The 14,427-nt window shown below is 41.5% G+C and overlaps 1 protein-coding gene across 2 annotated transcripts in view; it reads right to left on the bottom strand.

Annotated features, from left to right (window-relative positions):
- Nucleotides 1-334: 334 nt before the first annotated feature.
- The window catches only part of SEZ6L2 (seizure related 6 homolog like 2), a 31,768-nt gene continuing 17,675 nt past the window's right edge, over nucleotides 335-14,427 (bottom strand). For both annotated transcript variants that reach the window (XM_042471631.1, XM_042471630.1), the window contains exons 11-18: nucleotides 11,667-11,863; nucleotides 10,240-10,434; nucleotides 9,157-9,348; nucleotides 6,220-6,411; nucleotides 6,075-6,113; nucleotides 5,710-5,827; nucleotides 4,568-4,670; nucleotides 335-2,664 (exon numbers count right to left, since the gene is read on the bottom strand). In XM_042471631.1, coding sequence (XP_042327565.1) covers nucleotides 2,635-2,664; nucleotides 4,568-4,670; nucleotides 5,710-5,827; nucleotides 6,075-6,113; nucleotides 6,220-6,411; nucleotides 9,157-9,348; nucleotides 10,240-10,434; nucleotides 11,667-11,863 — 1,066 coding nt within the window. In that variant the 3' untranslated portion in view covers nucleotides 335-2,634. The remainder of the gene's footprint in view (nucleotides 2,665-4,567; nucleotides 4,671-5,709; nucleotides 5,828-6,074; nucleotides 6,114-6,219; nucleotides 6,412-9,156; nucleotides 9,349-10,239; nucleotides 10,435-11,666; nucleotides 11,864-14,427) is intronic.

Raw genomic sequence — 14,427 nt, 5'->3', positions numbered from 1 at the left:
ATGACTGGGTTTAGTTCTAAATGGGGACAACCCCATCCATCCTTGGGACATTATGAATTCTTTTCTTTTGGGGTGGGTGATAAGCCATTCCATCGGGCTTATTCCATGTAGCAGGGATGAGGTCTCTCCCCAACAATGGATTCCTTAAAAGGTATTTTAATACATTTTGGCACTACACATAGAACCTCCTTTTTTTTTTACTTAAGACGCCACATAAAATGCCTCTCCAGCATTTTTAAAAAGGAAGCCACAAAACACTGAGCAGCTTTCTGTTCTGATAGCTGAAGCTGTCAATAAAAACACTTTTGTGTCTGCATCCTGAAAGAACAGATACCCTTCTGTACTTAACTCACAAAGCAGTATTCTTAATACTAAGTGCACATGGAATTTTCCTGAAACAAGGGATAGGGTGAAGATCGCCACGTTAAAAGAAAATCAGCCTTCAAAAGTATTAATATAATTTTCCAAAAGTAAATAATTTTCTCTGCCTTATCATTCAAGGGACTCTATGAAGAAGCAGAAGCTACAAAGCCTCCAGTTATTTTATTATCATTTTTAAAACACACTAGACAAATAAAGAAACAATTGTTTTTTTAAAGGCTGGAAACTAACATAAAAATAATATTGGCACAGTTGTTTTTAAAAACATGTGAAATTATTAATGTCTCTTAATGATGTATTATTTTTGACAACAAACATTATCATCTGCCTATATTTTATCCATAAAAACATACCGAAATCCCTTCATCATTACGCTCCAAAATTTTACTATTAAGAGAACTTGCTCAGAACCAAAAAGGTAGCCACCTCCTTTTTCATTCTTTAAATGAAATGTTCAAGATGAATGATCATCCTACATTTTCACTTTGAAAGGCAGGACTGGTGGGGGGGGGGATAATTCTTTAGGAGCAGACATTAAATATTTAGGAGCCAGAAAGGAAGGACATATTGTACAACCCACTGGGAAGTTCTCCTGCACTAGCAATCACTAAAACGAACAAAAGATGGACAAGACTGAATCAATAGGACTTGTTCCAGAAGGCTTCCCCATTTATTGCACCCTATATTTATAATTCCCAAAATCATTTTTTAAGGAATCCCAGCCAGTTTCCTGAATTTGTTCAGAGAAGTACTTATTCTAAGATACTATTATTACATTTTATTTTTATTTAGAAGTAGAGGCAAAACATTTTCACGCCTCAAACTGAAACTGATGATTCTTTCGTCCCTAAACTGATAAAACTGGTATAAACAAAATAATTGGCCATGTTAGCCTATGTTGCTTAACATTCGGACCAACTTAGAAATAAGTTCTAACAAGCCTCTTTTTGAAGGCCATAGGAACTTTTGTTTTAACTTTCTCTTCCTTTGGAATGAGTTGGGAAGGGGATTAGAAGGTCAGAAGAACAGCAGAAGTGTAATCAGAAAGCCCTTGGCAGGCAGCTCTTAATCATTAAGCCTCCAATCCTGTGCCCACTTACCTGGGAATTAGCGCCACTGAATGCAGTGCGACTTCATTCCAAGTAACTATGTACAGGTATAAGCTTTCCCCATAAAGCTACTAGCAGAGTGCCTTGCTTATTTTCAGGACCTCTCAAGAGGTTTGTGGCATATTCTCCCAATGGACCATTACAGGGCGGATTGGTGCCTGTTCCAGATGGTAGAGTGCACTACTGCTTCTTCAAACCTACTCAAAATTACATATGCTGGCTTTTATTTCCTATAGGGCAACTTAAAATTCATTCTACCACACCTACCCAGCCCATGAATGGGTTGTTCAGGAGGAAGCCCAAGGCTCTACCACCCTACAATTTTTCCTCTCAAATATGAAGCACTGGTTTTCTTTTGGAGGATCTTATATATTTCCAGTTCCCCAAAAATTTAGTGGAAGTTCATGCTGCTCAAACCATTGGGTCTTTTCTTCTGTGTAACATGTTTTAACATTAGAGGACCCACATTTTGGCTTCTTTGCCAGAGCATTTACTTGTTCTATTTCTCTTTTATCCTTGTAGATATTTGTTTGCCATTTACTTTTAGGATGAAATACAGCTTGTTAGAGGAAGGTCTTGTACAAAGCACTTGTCCTGCTTTTTAGTGATAATACTATACAGAGAACTTTATTTAAATGGCAGCACCGATAATTGGTATCCACTTCCTTTAAAATAAAAAAAAAGGACTCAGGGACAAGGCAAGGAAGAAAGGAGTAAGGTGCAACCACTCCTTCTGCATCAGTCCCTAAGGATTTAATAAATCAACAGAGGGAAAGAAAAAAGTAAGTCAACAAACTGAGAAATAAATATAAGTAAACCAACAGATAAAGCCGGAAAAGTGTGTGCGTGTGTGTTTGTGTGTGAGAGAAACGCGTTTGGCACACTGAAGAGAGTATTTACAAGGGCGAGGGGAGTAGATGGTGTCCAAAGCTGGGAGAGTGGACAGTGAGGCAGCAACATGGAGAGGAAGGGAGAAAGCTCAATCTGTGGGGCAGAGAGAAGAAACTCCCTCTTCCCCCTCCATTTCCCCCTAGCCCCTCCAAAAACCACCTTCTGCTATTCCCTCCTAAATAGGAATCGTTCTCAGTCGCTGATCCTCAAACCCGCTTGGGTTGGGGGAAGAATGCAGATCACGTAACTTCTTCTAGATTGAAACTTCATATTCTCTGGTGTCCTAGACAGAAGTAGAAAAAGAAGAGACCATATTGTTATTACTGAGAGGGGTAGACTTTTGCTAACCCTATTTCTTTACCATGGTGTTGTTTGATGTTGTGTGCCTTCAAGTCGTTTCCAACTTATGGAAACCCTAAGGCAAACCTATCATGGGGTTTTCTTGGAAAGATTTGTCCAGAGAAGGTTTGACATGGCCTTCCCCTGAGGCTGAGAAACTGTGACTTGCCCAAGGTCACCCAGCGGGTTTCATAGCTGAGCTGGAAATCCAACCTTGTTCTCTAGAATCACAGTCCAACACACAAACTACTATGCCAAGTTCTATCCTTAACTATTTCAGACATCAGGGGACTTCACCTGCTTGAGTACTGTTCCTCTTTTGTTGCATTGTATGTAAAGAGAACCATATTAGTCTGACACTCAAGAGTCAAACAGCACATGATGTTAAGATGCATGTGCTTGTTTGAAAGGTAAGTAACACTATGGGGGGGGCAGTTATCTAGCAGGTGATGATTTAACCTTTTCCTCTCCTTTTTTGATTCTGAACTCCCCCCCCACACACACACAAAACCCTGGAACAAAAGCAATGACTTCTTTGGAACTGTTTTTACAATTATACAATAAAAGCCTGCTTGAATAAAAACTTAATTGCCTTCTGGTGAAAAGGAAACAGGGATCTTTGAAACTTTCAACCACTGTTGTTTTGTGTGTATGTGTTGGTGGGAGTGTGCCCTTATGTGAAGGTTTAAACCTGCCCTAGCCATGCATGGAGATCCCATTCTGGATCAGGTCACTGTGTTCTTTCTTGTAAGCAGTGAAGGCAGGAGGCCCCAGTGTTACCAGAGTGGTGAATGTACTCTAAGTTTTCTCTGGACTTAGAGTATAGAGAAGATAGGTCTTCTCTGAAGAGCTAAGATGCTCAATATTTTTTCGGAGATGGAGTTCAGCACATTGGACAGCTAAAGGTAAACTTCAAACCCAGAGTGGCTAATGTCTTAACCACCCGCCTCCCTTGCTTGTCAGCAATAAAGGAGGATCAGCTGCATGCCACGAATTTAGCATAGTATATAGTTTTAAAAATTACTTATTCATTTAATTTATTGCACTTATATCCCGTTTTCTCCCAAAATGTGATCCAAGGCGGCTATTAATGAATTAATCAACTCAGTTGAAATGTGACAAAGTATTCCTTACCTGAAAAAATCCTATGAAATGCATATTGGACAGGCAACTTGAAGGCACATGCACACAAACAATGAAAAAGATTTCTACCACAGACTGGCAAAACAAACAAATAAATGAGTCCTACAGCAATTCAAGTCTGAACTCTCCCTAAGAGACAAAATAACCAAACTGACTCTATCATACTGTAGCTATACCATGAGGTGGCATGACTGACTAGAATAGAAAATAATGCTCAATAAAGTGGAAGGGAGGATGAAAAGAGGAAGAACTCTTTATAGGTGGACACAATCAAGGAAGCCAGCATTACAAGACCTGAGCAGGGCCTCTTAATACCAGGGTGACCTGGAGGTGTCTCGTCCATAGGGTCCCGATCAGCTGAAGCTAACTTGATGGTAATTAACCAATAGTTGAACTCCATCAAGATCTGAGAAATGGTAGCAGGTCTGCTGCCTTGAATGAATGAATGCCTGTTTGCTTTGGTTTGTGTAAGATGAGTATAAAACCCTTCTTTTACAAAACCAGAATGAATTTTCAAGGGTCACCCTCATAGAAAAGTAATTAAATCCTGTTGTACTACCCCCTGGAACTTCTCACTGCTTGGAAAGTGGGGAATGTTCATCAAGATGTACTCAGACTCAAATGTCGCTGCTGTTCTTTTTGAAAATGCCCAACTGTAGAGCAATGGCTGAGGAATGACCAAGTAGTTAGCATGTGCAACTCACCCCAGCCTCATAGAGAGGGTTGTTAAAGTCAGACTCCACAGTGATCGGGCTGTAGCTATGGGAGCTGGAGAAAGAGAAACCAAAGAGGGTCTTTCCTTGGAACCTACAGGAGGTGAAAAAAGAGGACAGATAAAAGCAAGCAGGCAGCAGGGCTGTTGGGTAAAGCAACACTTTCTTTGTTGTTTCTTACCCAGTTGCATGGTTTAGCAATACCTGCTGAAACTCCCTATTCTACATTGCCATTAAAGGCACAGGAGCCTTCTCCAGTTTTCTTTTTGACAACCCTAAGAACAATAAACATTATCATCTAAAATCCACAAAATAGTGGTTCCTTTATTGGGCCAACCAAAATGCACATTATACATGTTGCAAGCTTTCAAAGCTCCACTGGCTTCTTCATCAGGCAAAGGTATGAAAAATCATACAAGTGAAAGAAAAAAATTGATGCTGTTCATCATAGACCTGCATTTTGTCAAGATGTTGTGGCTGTTGTCATCAGTTCAGATGGTAAGGACGAGTATTCATGCAGGCAGGCCCCTCTTCCTTCTGGCCATGTGGGTACTGGGAGATTCATGCAAAAGTATGAAGGCTTCCGGAGAAATTCAGTGTTCTCTTCCTAACAAAGAGGATTGTAACCTCACAAAGGAATTGAGACAAACTGGATTTCAAAGGCAATGGCTTTTTGTCTGGCTAATGGAATTTAAAGTTTATTTCCTGGACATTAAGAATCTCCCAGTACCCACATGGCCAGAAAGAGGAGAAATCACTACAACACATGAAAAATCAACAGATGAAGTTTTTCTTCATCAGCAGCTTTCCTGTCTCTTAGAACAGAAAGCACAAAGAAAATGCTTCTAATCATATACAGACTACATTTCTGTCATCACAGAATAGCTGCACTCTGTCTCTACATACTTGGTATTTGGGATTAGTGCAGGTTGACGTTGTGACTCCCAGGCAAATCCAAGTCTTGCCAACCTTCAATGTAAAAAAAGAACAAAGGACTTCTGCTTTCATACAGGAGCCTAACCTGGCACACGACACCCAACTATATCTATTCACACTGACACCGACTGACCAAAGATGCTGCCTTTCAAAGGTTCAACTCACCCCACCCACCAATGTATGAGATGCTTGCTCACTTGGTGTAGTAGACATAGATTCCACCAATTAGAAGGATGACAAGGATGATGGGAAGGAAAATCGCCAGGGCAATGTTGCCCCCTTCCATCTGGTGGGAAGGGTCTGTTGTCTGGGTGACTGAGAAAACAGAGAACAGTTAATTGTACAAACGTGCGAGAGCTATCACACCATAACTTGTAATTTTTTTTTTTACTACAACTTCCAGAATCCCCCAGCCAGCATGATACGTGACTTGAAAGAGGAAGTTCTCAGAATTGTTCAAAAAAAGTAGACTTCCCAACCTCAGTCATTCAAACAACCTGCAAAACATCTCCCCAACATCTCTTTCCAGTCACAATATCCCTCATCTGTCTACCATTCTCACCTTCTAGTTTCCGGCTGTCCAATAACTCCTCATAGGCCACTGGTGAGGGGAAAAGAAACCAATGGGAAGCATTTAAAGAATGACAACTAGGCAAGCACAACAAAGTAAGATGGGATAAGGGAAAGCAGGGATGGAGACACCATACCTTTACACAGTGGGGGTTGGCTGGTCCACTGGGATGGATGTCCCGGTATGCAAGTGATGGTCACTTCACCTATTAGTTCAAACCCCTCATAGCAGAAGAAGCGCAGGGATTCTCCCGCCTGGTAGTGATGCTTGTAAAGGGTTTGATAGCCATTCTCTGGAACACCAGGGTTCAGGCAGGGCTCATATTTCACTGTCAAAGACAAAAGAGGCCTTAAGTCTCCCAGCCCTGAATGTAAGTTCCTTGCTGTGAGACTGCCACCATGAGATGGTTACCACCATCACCACCAAAAGCAGAAAAGGGCAGGGAGGTTGGCAAATGAGAAGGCAGAAATGCAAATGGATTCATGAAGCCACCTCATCTTTATCTGCTGCACAGCTTGGGAAAGTCACGGGGGGGGGGGGGGGTTAGAAAACCCCCCATAATACCTGAACTTGCATGGAATTCTGGGAGAATTCTGTAGTCTAAAAATAAACAGTTTTATATTTGAGATTTAAAGAAAGTTGTCCATGGTAAAATGTGTCAACCTTTACCTTGATATCCGAGTCCGAAATCTCTCCTGTTGTGGGTGGTCCTGTTTCCTGAAGGACATGCTATTTATCACTGTTTTTTCCTAGCAGAATCTTTTTAAAATAGATTATCATTGATTGTTGTTTTGTAATAACACCTTCAAGATGAGAACAAGATGGCTAAAAGCTTTTACTGAAATGTGAAGATCCAGGAGAAAAATAAGAGTGACCAAGGGCTGACTGTATTTATACCCTAACTATATATTTTCAAATAAACTCCAGAAAACTTATATGGCTTCCTCCCTCATTCCTTCATCCCCACAACAACCCTGTAAGACAGGTCAGAGTGAGACACAGTGGGTCAGCCAGTGAGTTTCACAGGTTAGTGGAGAATTGAACCTGGGTCCTTCAAGTCTCACTTCAGCACTTTAACCCTGGGATGGGCAGCTTGTGGCCATCCAGTATCCTTAGAAGAAATTGGAGACATGTTTCAAGATGCTCAAAGGATGGCTGTTTTATTAGTTTTGGATTTTTTAAAAAAATGTTAACTGATAACATTTTAACTAGGAACCCTGGTAACACAGTGGTTAAATGCCTGTATTTTAGCCACTCACTCACAAACCACAAGGTTTTTGTGTTGTGAGTTCAATACCAGCCAGGGCTCTGAGTCGATTCAGCCTGGCATCCTTCTATAGGTCGCTAAAATGAGTACCCAGCTTATTGGGGCAATAAGTTTACACTTTGTAAACCGCTTAGCACATCGGTAAGCAGTATTGCTATAATAAAACAAACATCTCCTGTTTCTCCCATGGACTCCATTAGATATTCCCAATCACTGCTTTTTTTTTTTTAACATCCAGCATCTCTCACCATTTATTTGACTGTGTTGGCTGGGGCTGGCAGGAGCTGCTGTCTTACAAGAAGTGACCACAAGTTGGCCACCCTGATGCAAATACTATACCAGACTGGCATAGAATATACATGACTATTATTAATTCTCATTTTACCAATTCAAGGACAACTGTGATCCAAAATTAAGGCCAATATGTTAAAACAACTTTCTCCAGCATAGTGTCATTCACATGTATTAGGAAACAATTCCCATTATCACTCAACCAGTATGACCATCCCCTACCATCATCTCTTACTGGCTGCAGAGATGGCACCCTATGGACGCAGTTAAATCTGGGTAGATATGGTGACAATTTCCTAAGTATTCCGTTTCTATTTTCTGATTGGGATTAAACTACACAAATAAGATAATTATTATACAATTATGTGAGCTTTATGGATTGCAAAAGGACTGCTGGATGTCTTCAGGGGCATAGACCAATGAGATTAATAAGGAAATATGGTGCTGCATCATCATTTCCACAAAGCAGCTCTGGAAACATTACTAATTGTTTTTGCACTTGAATACCTCTCAACAAAGAAGTCACTCAGCTGCTCTGCAATCCCTTCATCCTCTCCAAAAATCCTTTCAAAATATTTGGTTCAACTCAGGGCCCGACCAAATATTAGGCAGGGAGAGGCAAGCCTCTGCAGACAGCAAATTTTGGTTACCATGACATCACAGAAAATGTTATGATATTTGTTTATTCTACCTATATGGTCATGATGGAGAGAGGAGCTCATGAGATTTTTCTGTCTCACATGCCAAAATAACTTGATTGTTCTTGGGAATATGTACCATGACTTTGGAGGAAAAACTGCTCCATATTACTCCTTCTTCAGTCAGTTCCCTCATGCACATGTCTACTGCTTCTGATACTTATAAAAGGGGTTTTATTGTCCATATTAATCATTAATAAGCCATGGGCTCCAGTGAGCAACCATTCTATGTGCCAGTGGTCCCTAAACTGGAGCCTTCCAGATGCATTGGCCTGCATCTCCCATAAACAAGCAAACAAACAAAAAAACTCAAACAGCTTCATTTATATACCGCTTCATACTGAACTAACAGTGTCTAAGCAGTTTACAACTGTAAGCTAATTGCCCCCAACAATCTGGGTATTCATTTTAGCGACCTCAGAAGGATGCAAGCCTGAGTTGAGCTTGATCCCTTTTTGTGGTATTGAACTCACAACCTTATGGTTTGTGAGTGAGTTGCTGCAGTACAGGCATTTAACCACTGCGTCACCAGGCCATAATCCTGCAAACCTCGTTAAGGAATTATGGAAGCTGCAGTCCAATTTATCTGGAGTGCACAAATTTAGAGAAGTCTGCCAAAAGGCCAGGCAAGCAAGCAAAAAAACCCATCAGGGCTGCTAAATAAGCTGACCTGCCCAAAGTATCATTCTCAATTCCTATGGCTGCCAAACTTTATATTCATGCCCTGAGAGCTGGTGATTACTTTATGGCTTTGTCTTGTTTCACATAGCAAGGTTCCCTCCCTTCACTACAGCCCTCTCTTGCCCATTTTACTCACAGACACATTTGGGCACTCGGTCACTCCATTTAGGGGTGCCAGTGTCCCGGTTGTAACAAGTCAGTGTGCTGCTCCCTTCCACCACGTAGCCCTCATGACAAAAATACTGGACGTGGGAACCAATGGAGAAACGTCGATCCGAGACGCTGCGTTTGCCATTGCTGATTTCCCCAGGATCAGCACAGTTCACAACTGTTGTAGAAGGAAAGGCAGACAGAGAAAATAAAATGAGTTTTAAAAGAATGATCTGTGTATCTTTCTCATGTCCCCCTCCCTCTCTCCCTCCTTGAAAGTATCATGTCTGACAATGCAGGAACTAATATTCTTCCCATTGCTATGAAGAAAGACAGCTAAATAAATTACAGGCAGCAGATTCTTGGAAGGTAAGAAGATTCAGAGCTGGTTAGTACTTGGATGGGAGACACCCAAGGTACTACAGGTTATATTTCTGAAGAAAAAAATGGGAAAACCACCTCTGAGTATTCCTTGCCTAAGAAGACCCTATGAAATTCATGAGGTAACCATAAGCCATAAGTACAAACTACAGCTGACAACCTGTTAGTGACACATGTAGGCACTACATAATGTTTATATCCAGCCAACAGAGGCATAAGCCAAGTTGTACATGTGGGACCAATGTACATGCACCAATACATTAAAGTACATAAAGTAGCATGTGAATGTGCACTGCTTCTATGTATCACCTTTACTTATTTCAAACCTCAATTGCACCCCAGTTTGTCAGTCATGGATCCACATCCATTGTTCTACAGTTGTATCCAGTATAGAAGTTACATAATGTTACTCCATCAGTGCATATTTGTACTATGCTATCTTGGCCTACATCTGTTTGAAAGGACCAAGACAAAATAGAATCTTGAGCGATTTTTTCCACAAAACAAGGCAAATAATTCCTGCTTTCTAGGCCATTAAGTGGTCTCCTTTCAACAGATTCTATTTACCCAATTTCTTCACCTTTTTATTTCCCCAGGCCCAGCTGATGCGCTGGGAATCCAGAAAGAAGAAAAAGACTACTATTTGCAAAGTATCCATCATGTTGGTGTTAGCAGCAGGAAGACTTACTCTTCTGGCATGTGGGAGGGCTGTTGCTCCAGGATAGATCCCATTGGCAAGTGAGTATGTCAGATCCCACAATGTCATAACCTGGCTCACACTGGTAGGTCACAACTGTGCCACGGATGACAGCAGCATGAGAAGCTGTGCGCCAGCCAAACTCCACTTCTGGCAGCTCTGGGCAAGTGTCATTTCGTGGAACCTCTGTCCAAGAGAGAAAAGAAGGAAGGAATTAGGGGATGCCTTTTCTCACATCCTGGAGCAACAAGTCCTCCCACCTCCCAGCTAGGCTTTTCTTTTTCCACTTTCCCATTGTATGCTGACAGTTCTATAGGCTCATCTGCAAAAAAGGCCATCTTAATTCCTGAACCCACTTTAGCATCCATTTTCTTTTTGTTTACACTCAAAGGGTAAATAAAAGATACATAAAATGATGAGAGAAATCTCAGATCAAGGATAAGTAAACAACTCCAGGAGGTTTTTTTTTCCAGGTGACTGTACTGTCCCAAAGAGAAACAGTGACATGTGAATTAATTTTAAAAAGACAGCATGAAGATAACAGCTGGAACATCACTGAACTCCTTGTTCCTGTAGACAAGGATTATATCTCAGTGTTAAGACCTCTGTAATAATACTGGGGAAAACAAATGCTGAATCTGCATCTTGTACTTTGCAGAACTCTAGGCTGAGCTGGAAGCAGAACTGGTGTTAGAAGAAAGAGAATCTGACTGAAATTAAAACTGAGTAAAAACTACCCCTTGATTTTTCAGTATTTTCATTCTCCCCCTTATCAGCCTATTCATTTGGCTTTCCTTTCATATCAAATGGAAAATCTCAAATAAGGTGGTCAAATTAGACCTCCATCCCAGAAGCCAATATTTATGTTGTAAATATTTCTTTCAAATTCAGTGTGTTCTAAAGAAATAAACTTCGGCAACATTTCACAAATGAAAACTGGGACACTTGTAGGCAACCAACATCAGAGTGTGGTCAAGATGGCAATATTTATTAATAAGGAAGAAAGCACAAGCTAGGAGAAGCTGCAGCAGAAGCAATGTGCTTTTGCCTGAACCTACGAGAAAGAGCAAGATTCCCTCCTTTATTTTGTCCTCCCCCTGCTGAGCTAGTTGAGTGTTTTGAAATTTGAACTGACTTTGCAGCAACTGAAGTAAACTGAGGACAATGTAGAGAAGTGGGAAGAAGAGGAAGAACATGGGACATATTTAAAGTAGTTGAAAAAGTAGGACAACAGAGGATGAATCAGGACTGTTCCTGCCAAACTGGGAGGATATGTTATCACCTGCAACTTCCACATGTCTTCTCTCTGTGTGTTTTTTTTGCCTGGCATCATAAATTGCTTTCCACAAATGTGTCACAAAGATGCTGGTTTTCAACAGGTTGTTTCCCACCTCCCATGCACAGTTTCTTTTGCATACCCTTGTACCGCACCAGGAAACCCTGGCTGAGGCCAAAGAGAGGGTCCCCGGGGTCTGACTGGAACTGAAGAGTGACTGCTGGGCCAGAGGAATACAGGCTGAAGCGAGGGTGTGGGCCCAAATACTGGCCAAGGATCCGAGCAGTTAAGTCCCCTCCATCAAAGATTGTCAACACATCAGACTTGCGGATGTTGAGGCTGGGAAGAAAAGGGAAACGTATAAGCAGGAACTATAAAGAACAATGGGACATGATTGGGACCACTTAAATGGCTCTAATACGTCTCTCTCATCCATATTTATGAGTCAATGATGTTTATCACACTATGCTCTTAAAGAGGTACTATTCCAGTGTGACTCCTCTAGCTGCCTCCTGTTGCATGCTGGGATTGGCAGTTTTAAGGAGGGGTATTTAGAATTCTCAGGCAGAGAAGTTCAGCTCCTTAAAACTGCCAATCCCAGCATGCAACAGGAGGCTGCTAGAGGAGTCACACTGGAATAGTAGCTCTTTAAGAGCATAGTGTGATAAACATCATTGTGTGGATGGATAAACAAATGAATGGATGGATGAAAAGCGAATCAAAGCCCTTCTTGGAATGTTACATTAAGCTGAGTCTTTTAAGGGAATTTGGCTTTTAACACAGAAAGAGGAATCTTTTTACATAATTCAGCTTGGTAAAAATGAAGTGAACACTGGGGAGTGCATTTCAAAAATAGGGATAGCCACTTTCAAGCCAGGAAATATCAGAACCTGCTCAAATAGATAGCTGTTCTGCTTATTAATGCAATCATCATTAGTTTTACTGACTGAGACGGCGTCTGCATTCTACTCAGAGTGGTTCACAGAATTATTTCATTATGTGGCTGCAGGCATAATAAGTTGGTTTTTTTTTTCCTGTAAACTTCCTCAGGCCTCCAGATTTTATTTAGTTAGATTGAAGGAGAAAAAGCGAGTAGAATAATAAATAAATAAATAATACCCAGACTTTTCCACATTTAAATAAGACCCGTATTCTTATTTTTTTTCGATCATGTTAGTCCTATCCATCTTTTTTCTATCTCTTGTAATCTTCATGGGGCAAACACTTTGTTGTTGCATGTATTCCAGTGGTTTTTGACTTACGGAAACCCTCAGGCCAACCTATTAGAGCATTTTCTTATTAAGTTTATTCAGAGAAGGTTTGCCATTGCCTCCCTCTAAGACTGGGAGAGTGTGGCTTGCCCAAAGATATCCAGTTTGGTTTCCATGGCCAAGTGGAATTCCGAACCTTGGGCTCCTACAATTGTAGTCTAACATTCAAACCACTATAACACACCAGTTCTTTTGTCTGAAATATAGGCCCCATTCCCACTGGGCTATAAAGCAATTAATCTTGCTGTGAGTCAGACTCGGAGCGAATTCCCAAGTCGTATTCAAATCACGTCCATCGTTCCCATTACAAAAGGGAGCAAACAGACTCGGTTTTTCTTGAGTCATGTTCTCGTTCCCATTGATATTTCTCCATTGTATGTTGATGCGGACATTTTTGTTCCCCGTTCCCATTGCCTATCTGGAACCATTTTTTCCTTTTTTAAGCTGTCAATCAAACGCTTAGGTGATTAGACGTCACAGTGACATCAGTTACTTCAATGCATTTTGACACGGGCTATTTTTGTTCCCTGTTTCCATTTGCGTCTTTCAAACCTGTTTTTCTGGTGTTTGTGTGTGTGTGTGTGTGTGTGTGTGTGTGTGTGTGTGTGTGGTCAATGGATCACTGAAGTGCCTGAGCACTTGGGCAGCTAGGTGTCATGTGATTGCCACCCAGACGCTGGAGCGCTGAGGTGCTTAGGTGCTCAGCAAAAACAGAAAAAGGAAAAAGAAGAAATAATAGTTATAAAAAGGGTGTGCAGTGGGTCTCCTCACACATCAATCTATGTGGAGCAGGGGGTTTGGCAGGGGGGCGTCATGCACTTACCGCACCTAGGTGATCGAAACCTTAATTTAAAAAAAAACTAATTTGTCTACACACGTGATCTCCTTGCCTTGCTTCCCGCTCCACCGGGGGAAAGGCTACGCAAATGGGGGGAAATGGCGCCGGGAATGCAGGAAAGAGAACAAAGTGGGTGACACCCCCGGGACAGCCCCTTGAACATTGCTCCTCCTCTCCTAAAATACTGATTAGGACACCCTGTCGTTCCCATTAGTTTGCCCTGGATCCGACACAGCAGCTGCAAAAAGAACTGCTGGAAAAGTGCAGTCAGTATAATCCGGGTTATCTACCACTGATTTGGGTTTTCGCTGGAGAAATCGATTAAAGTAGGATCGAAAGCGAATTCAAATGGGAACGATTGTCTTTAAACAAGGATCCCTATAATCCGATTCTTGATTCGCTTTATAGCCCAATGGGAATGGGGCCATAGCCTACACCTCCTGGTCATGGCAGTCTCACAAACATGTATTAACTAGGACTGGCCCTGCTTAGCTTCCAAGATCATATGGGGTCTCGTGCCTTCAGGCTATTTAGGCCTCTTAAAAGCGCAGAAAGCACCAAAAATGCTGTGAAATTGTTTTCATGTTGTCTAGGGACTTCGGGACAGTGAGGGGTGTTGCAGCCCTCCAAGGTCTCCTGGGGGGGAGTGCAGTGAAAATCCCAACCCCCAATAGTTGTCCAACACTGTTCTAGAGGGTGGGAGGTATTTTAAGTAAAAAACTGGGAGGAATAATGAGGCCCTGTGGACCAAATGTGACTCATATTTTACTCTTTGCCCACCCTTGCTTTGCCAG

Source organism: Sceloporus undulatus, chromosome 6, assembly GCF_019175285.1.
Source record: "Sceloporus undulatus isolate JIND9_A2432 ecotype Alabama chromosome 6, SceUnd_v1.1, whole genome shotgun sequence".
Lineage (NCBI taxonomy): Eukaryota > Metazoa > Chordata > Lepidosauria > Squamata > Phrynosomatidae > Sceloporus > Sceloporus undulatus.
The sequence above is the reverse complement of the archived record's forward strand: the minus strand, read 5'-3'. Positions and strand labels throughout refer to the sequence as shown.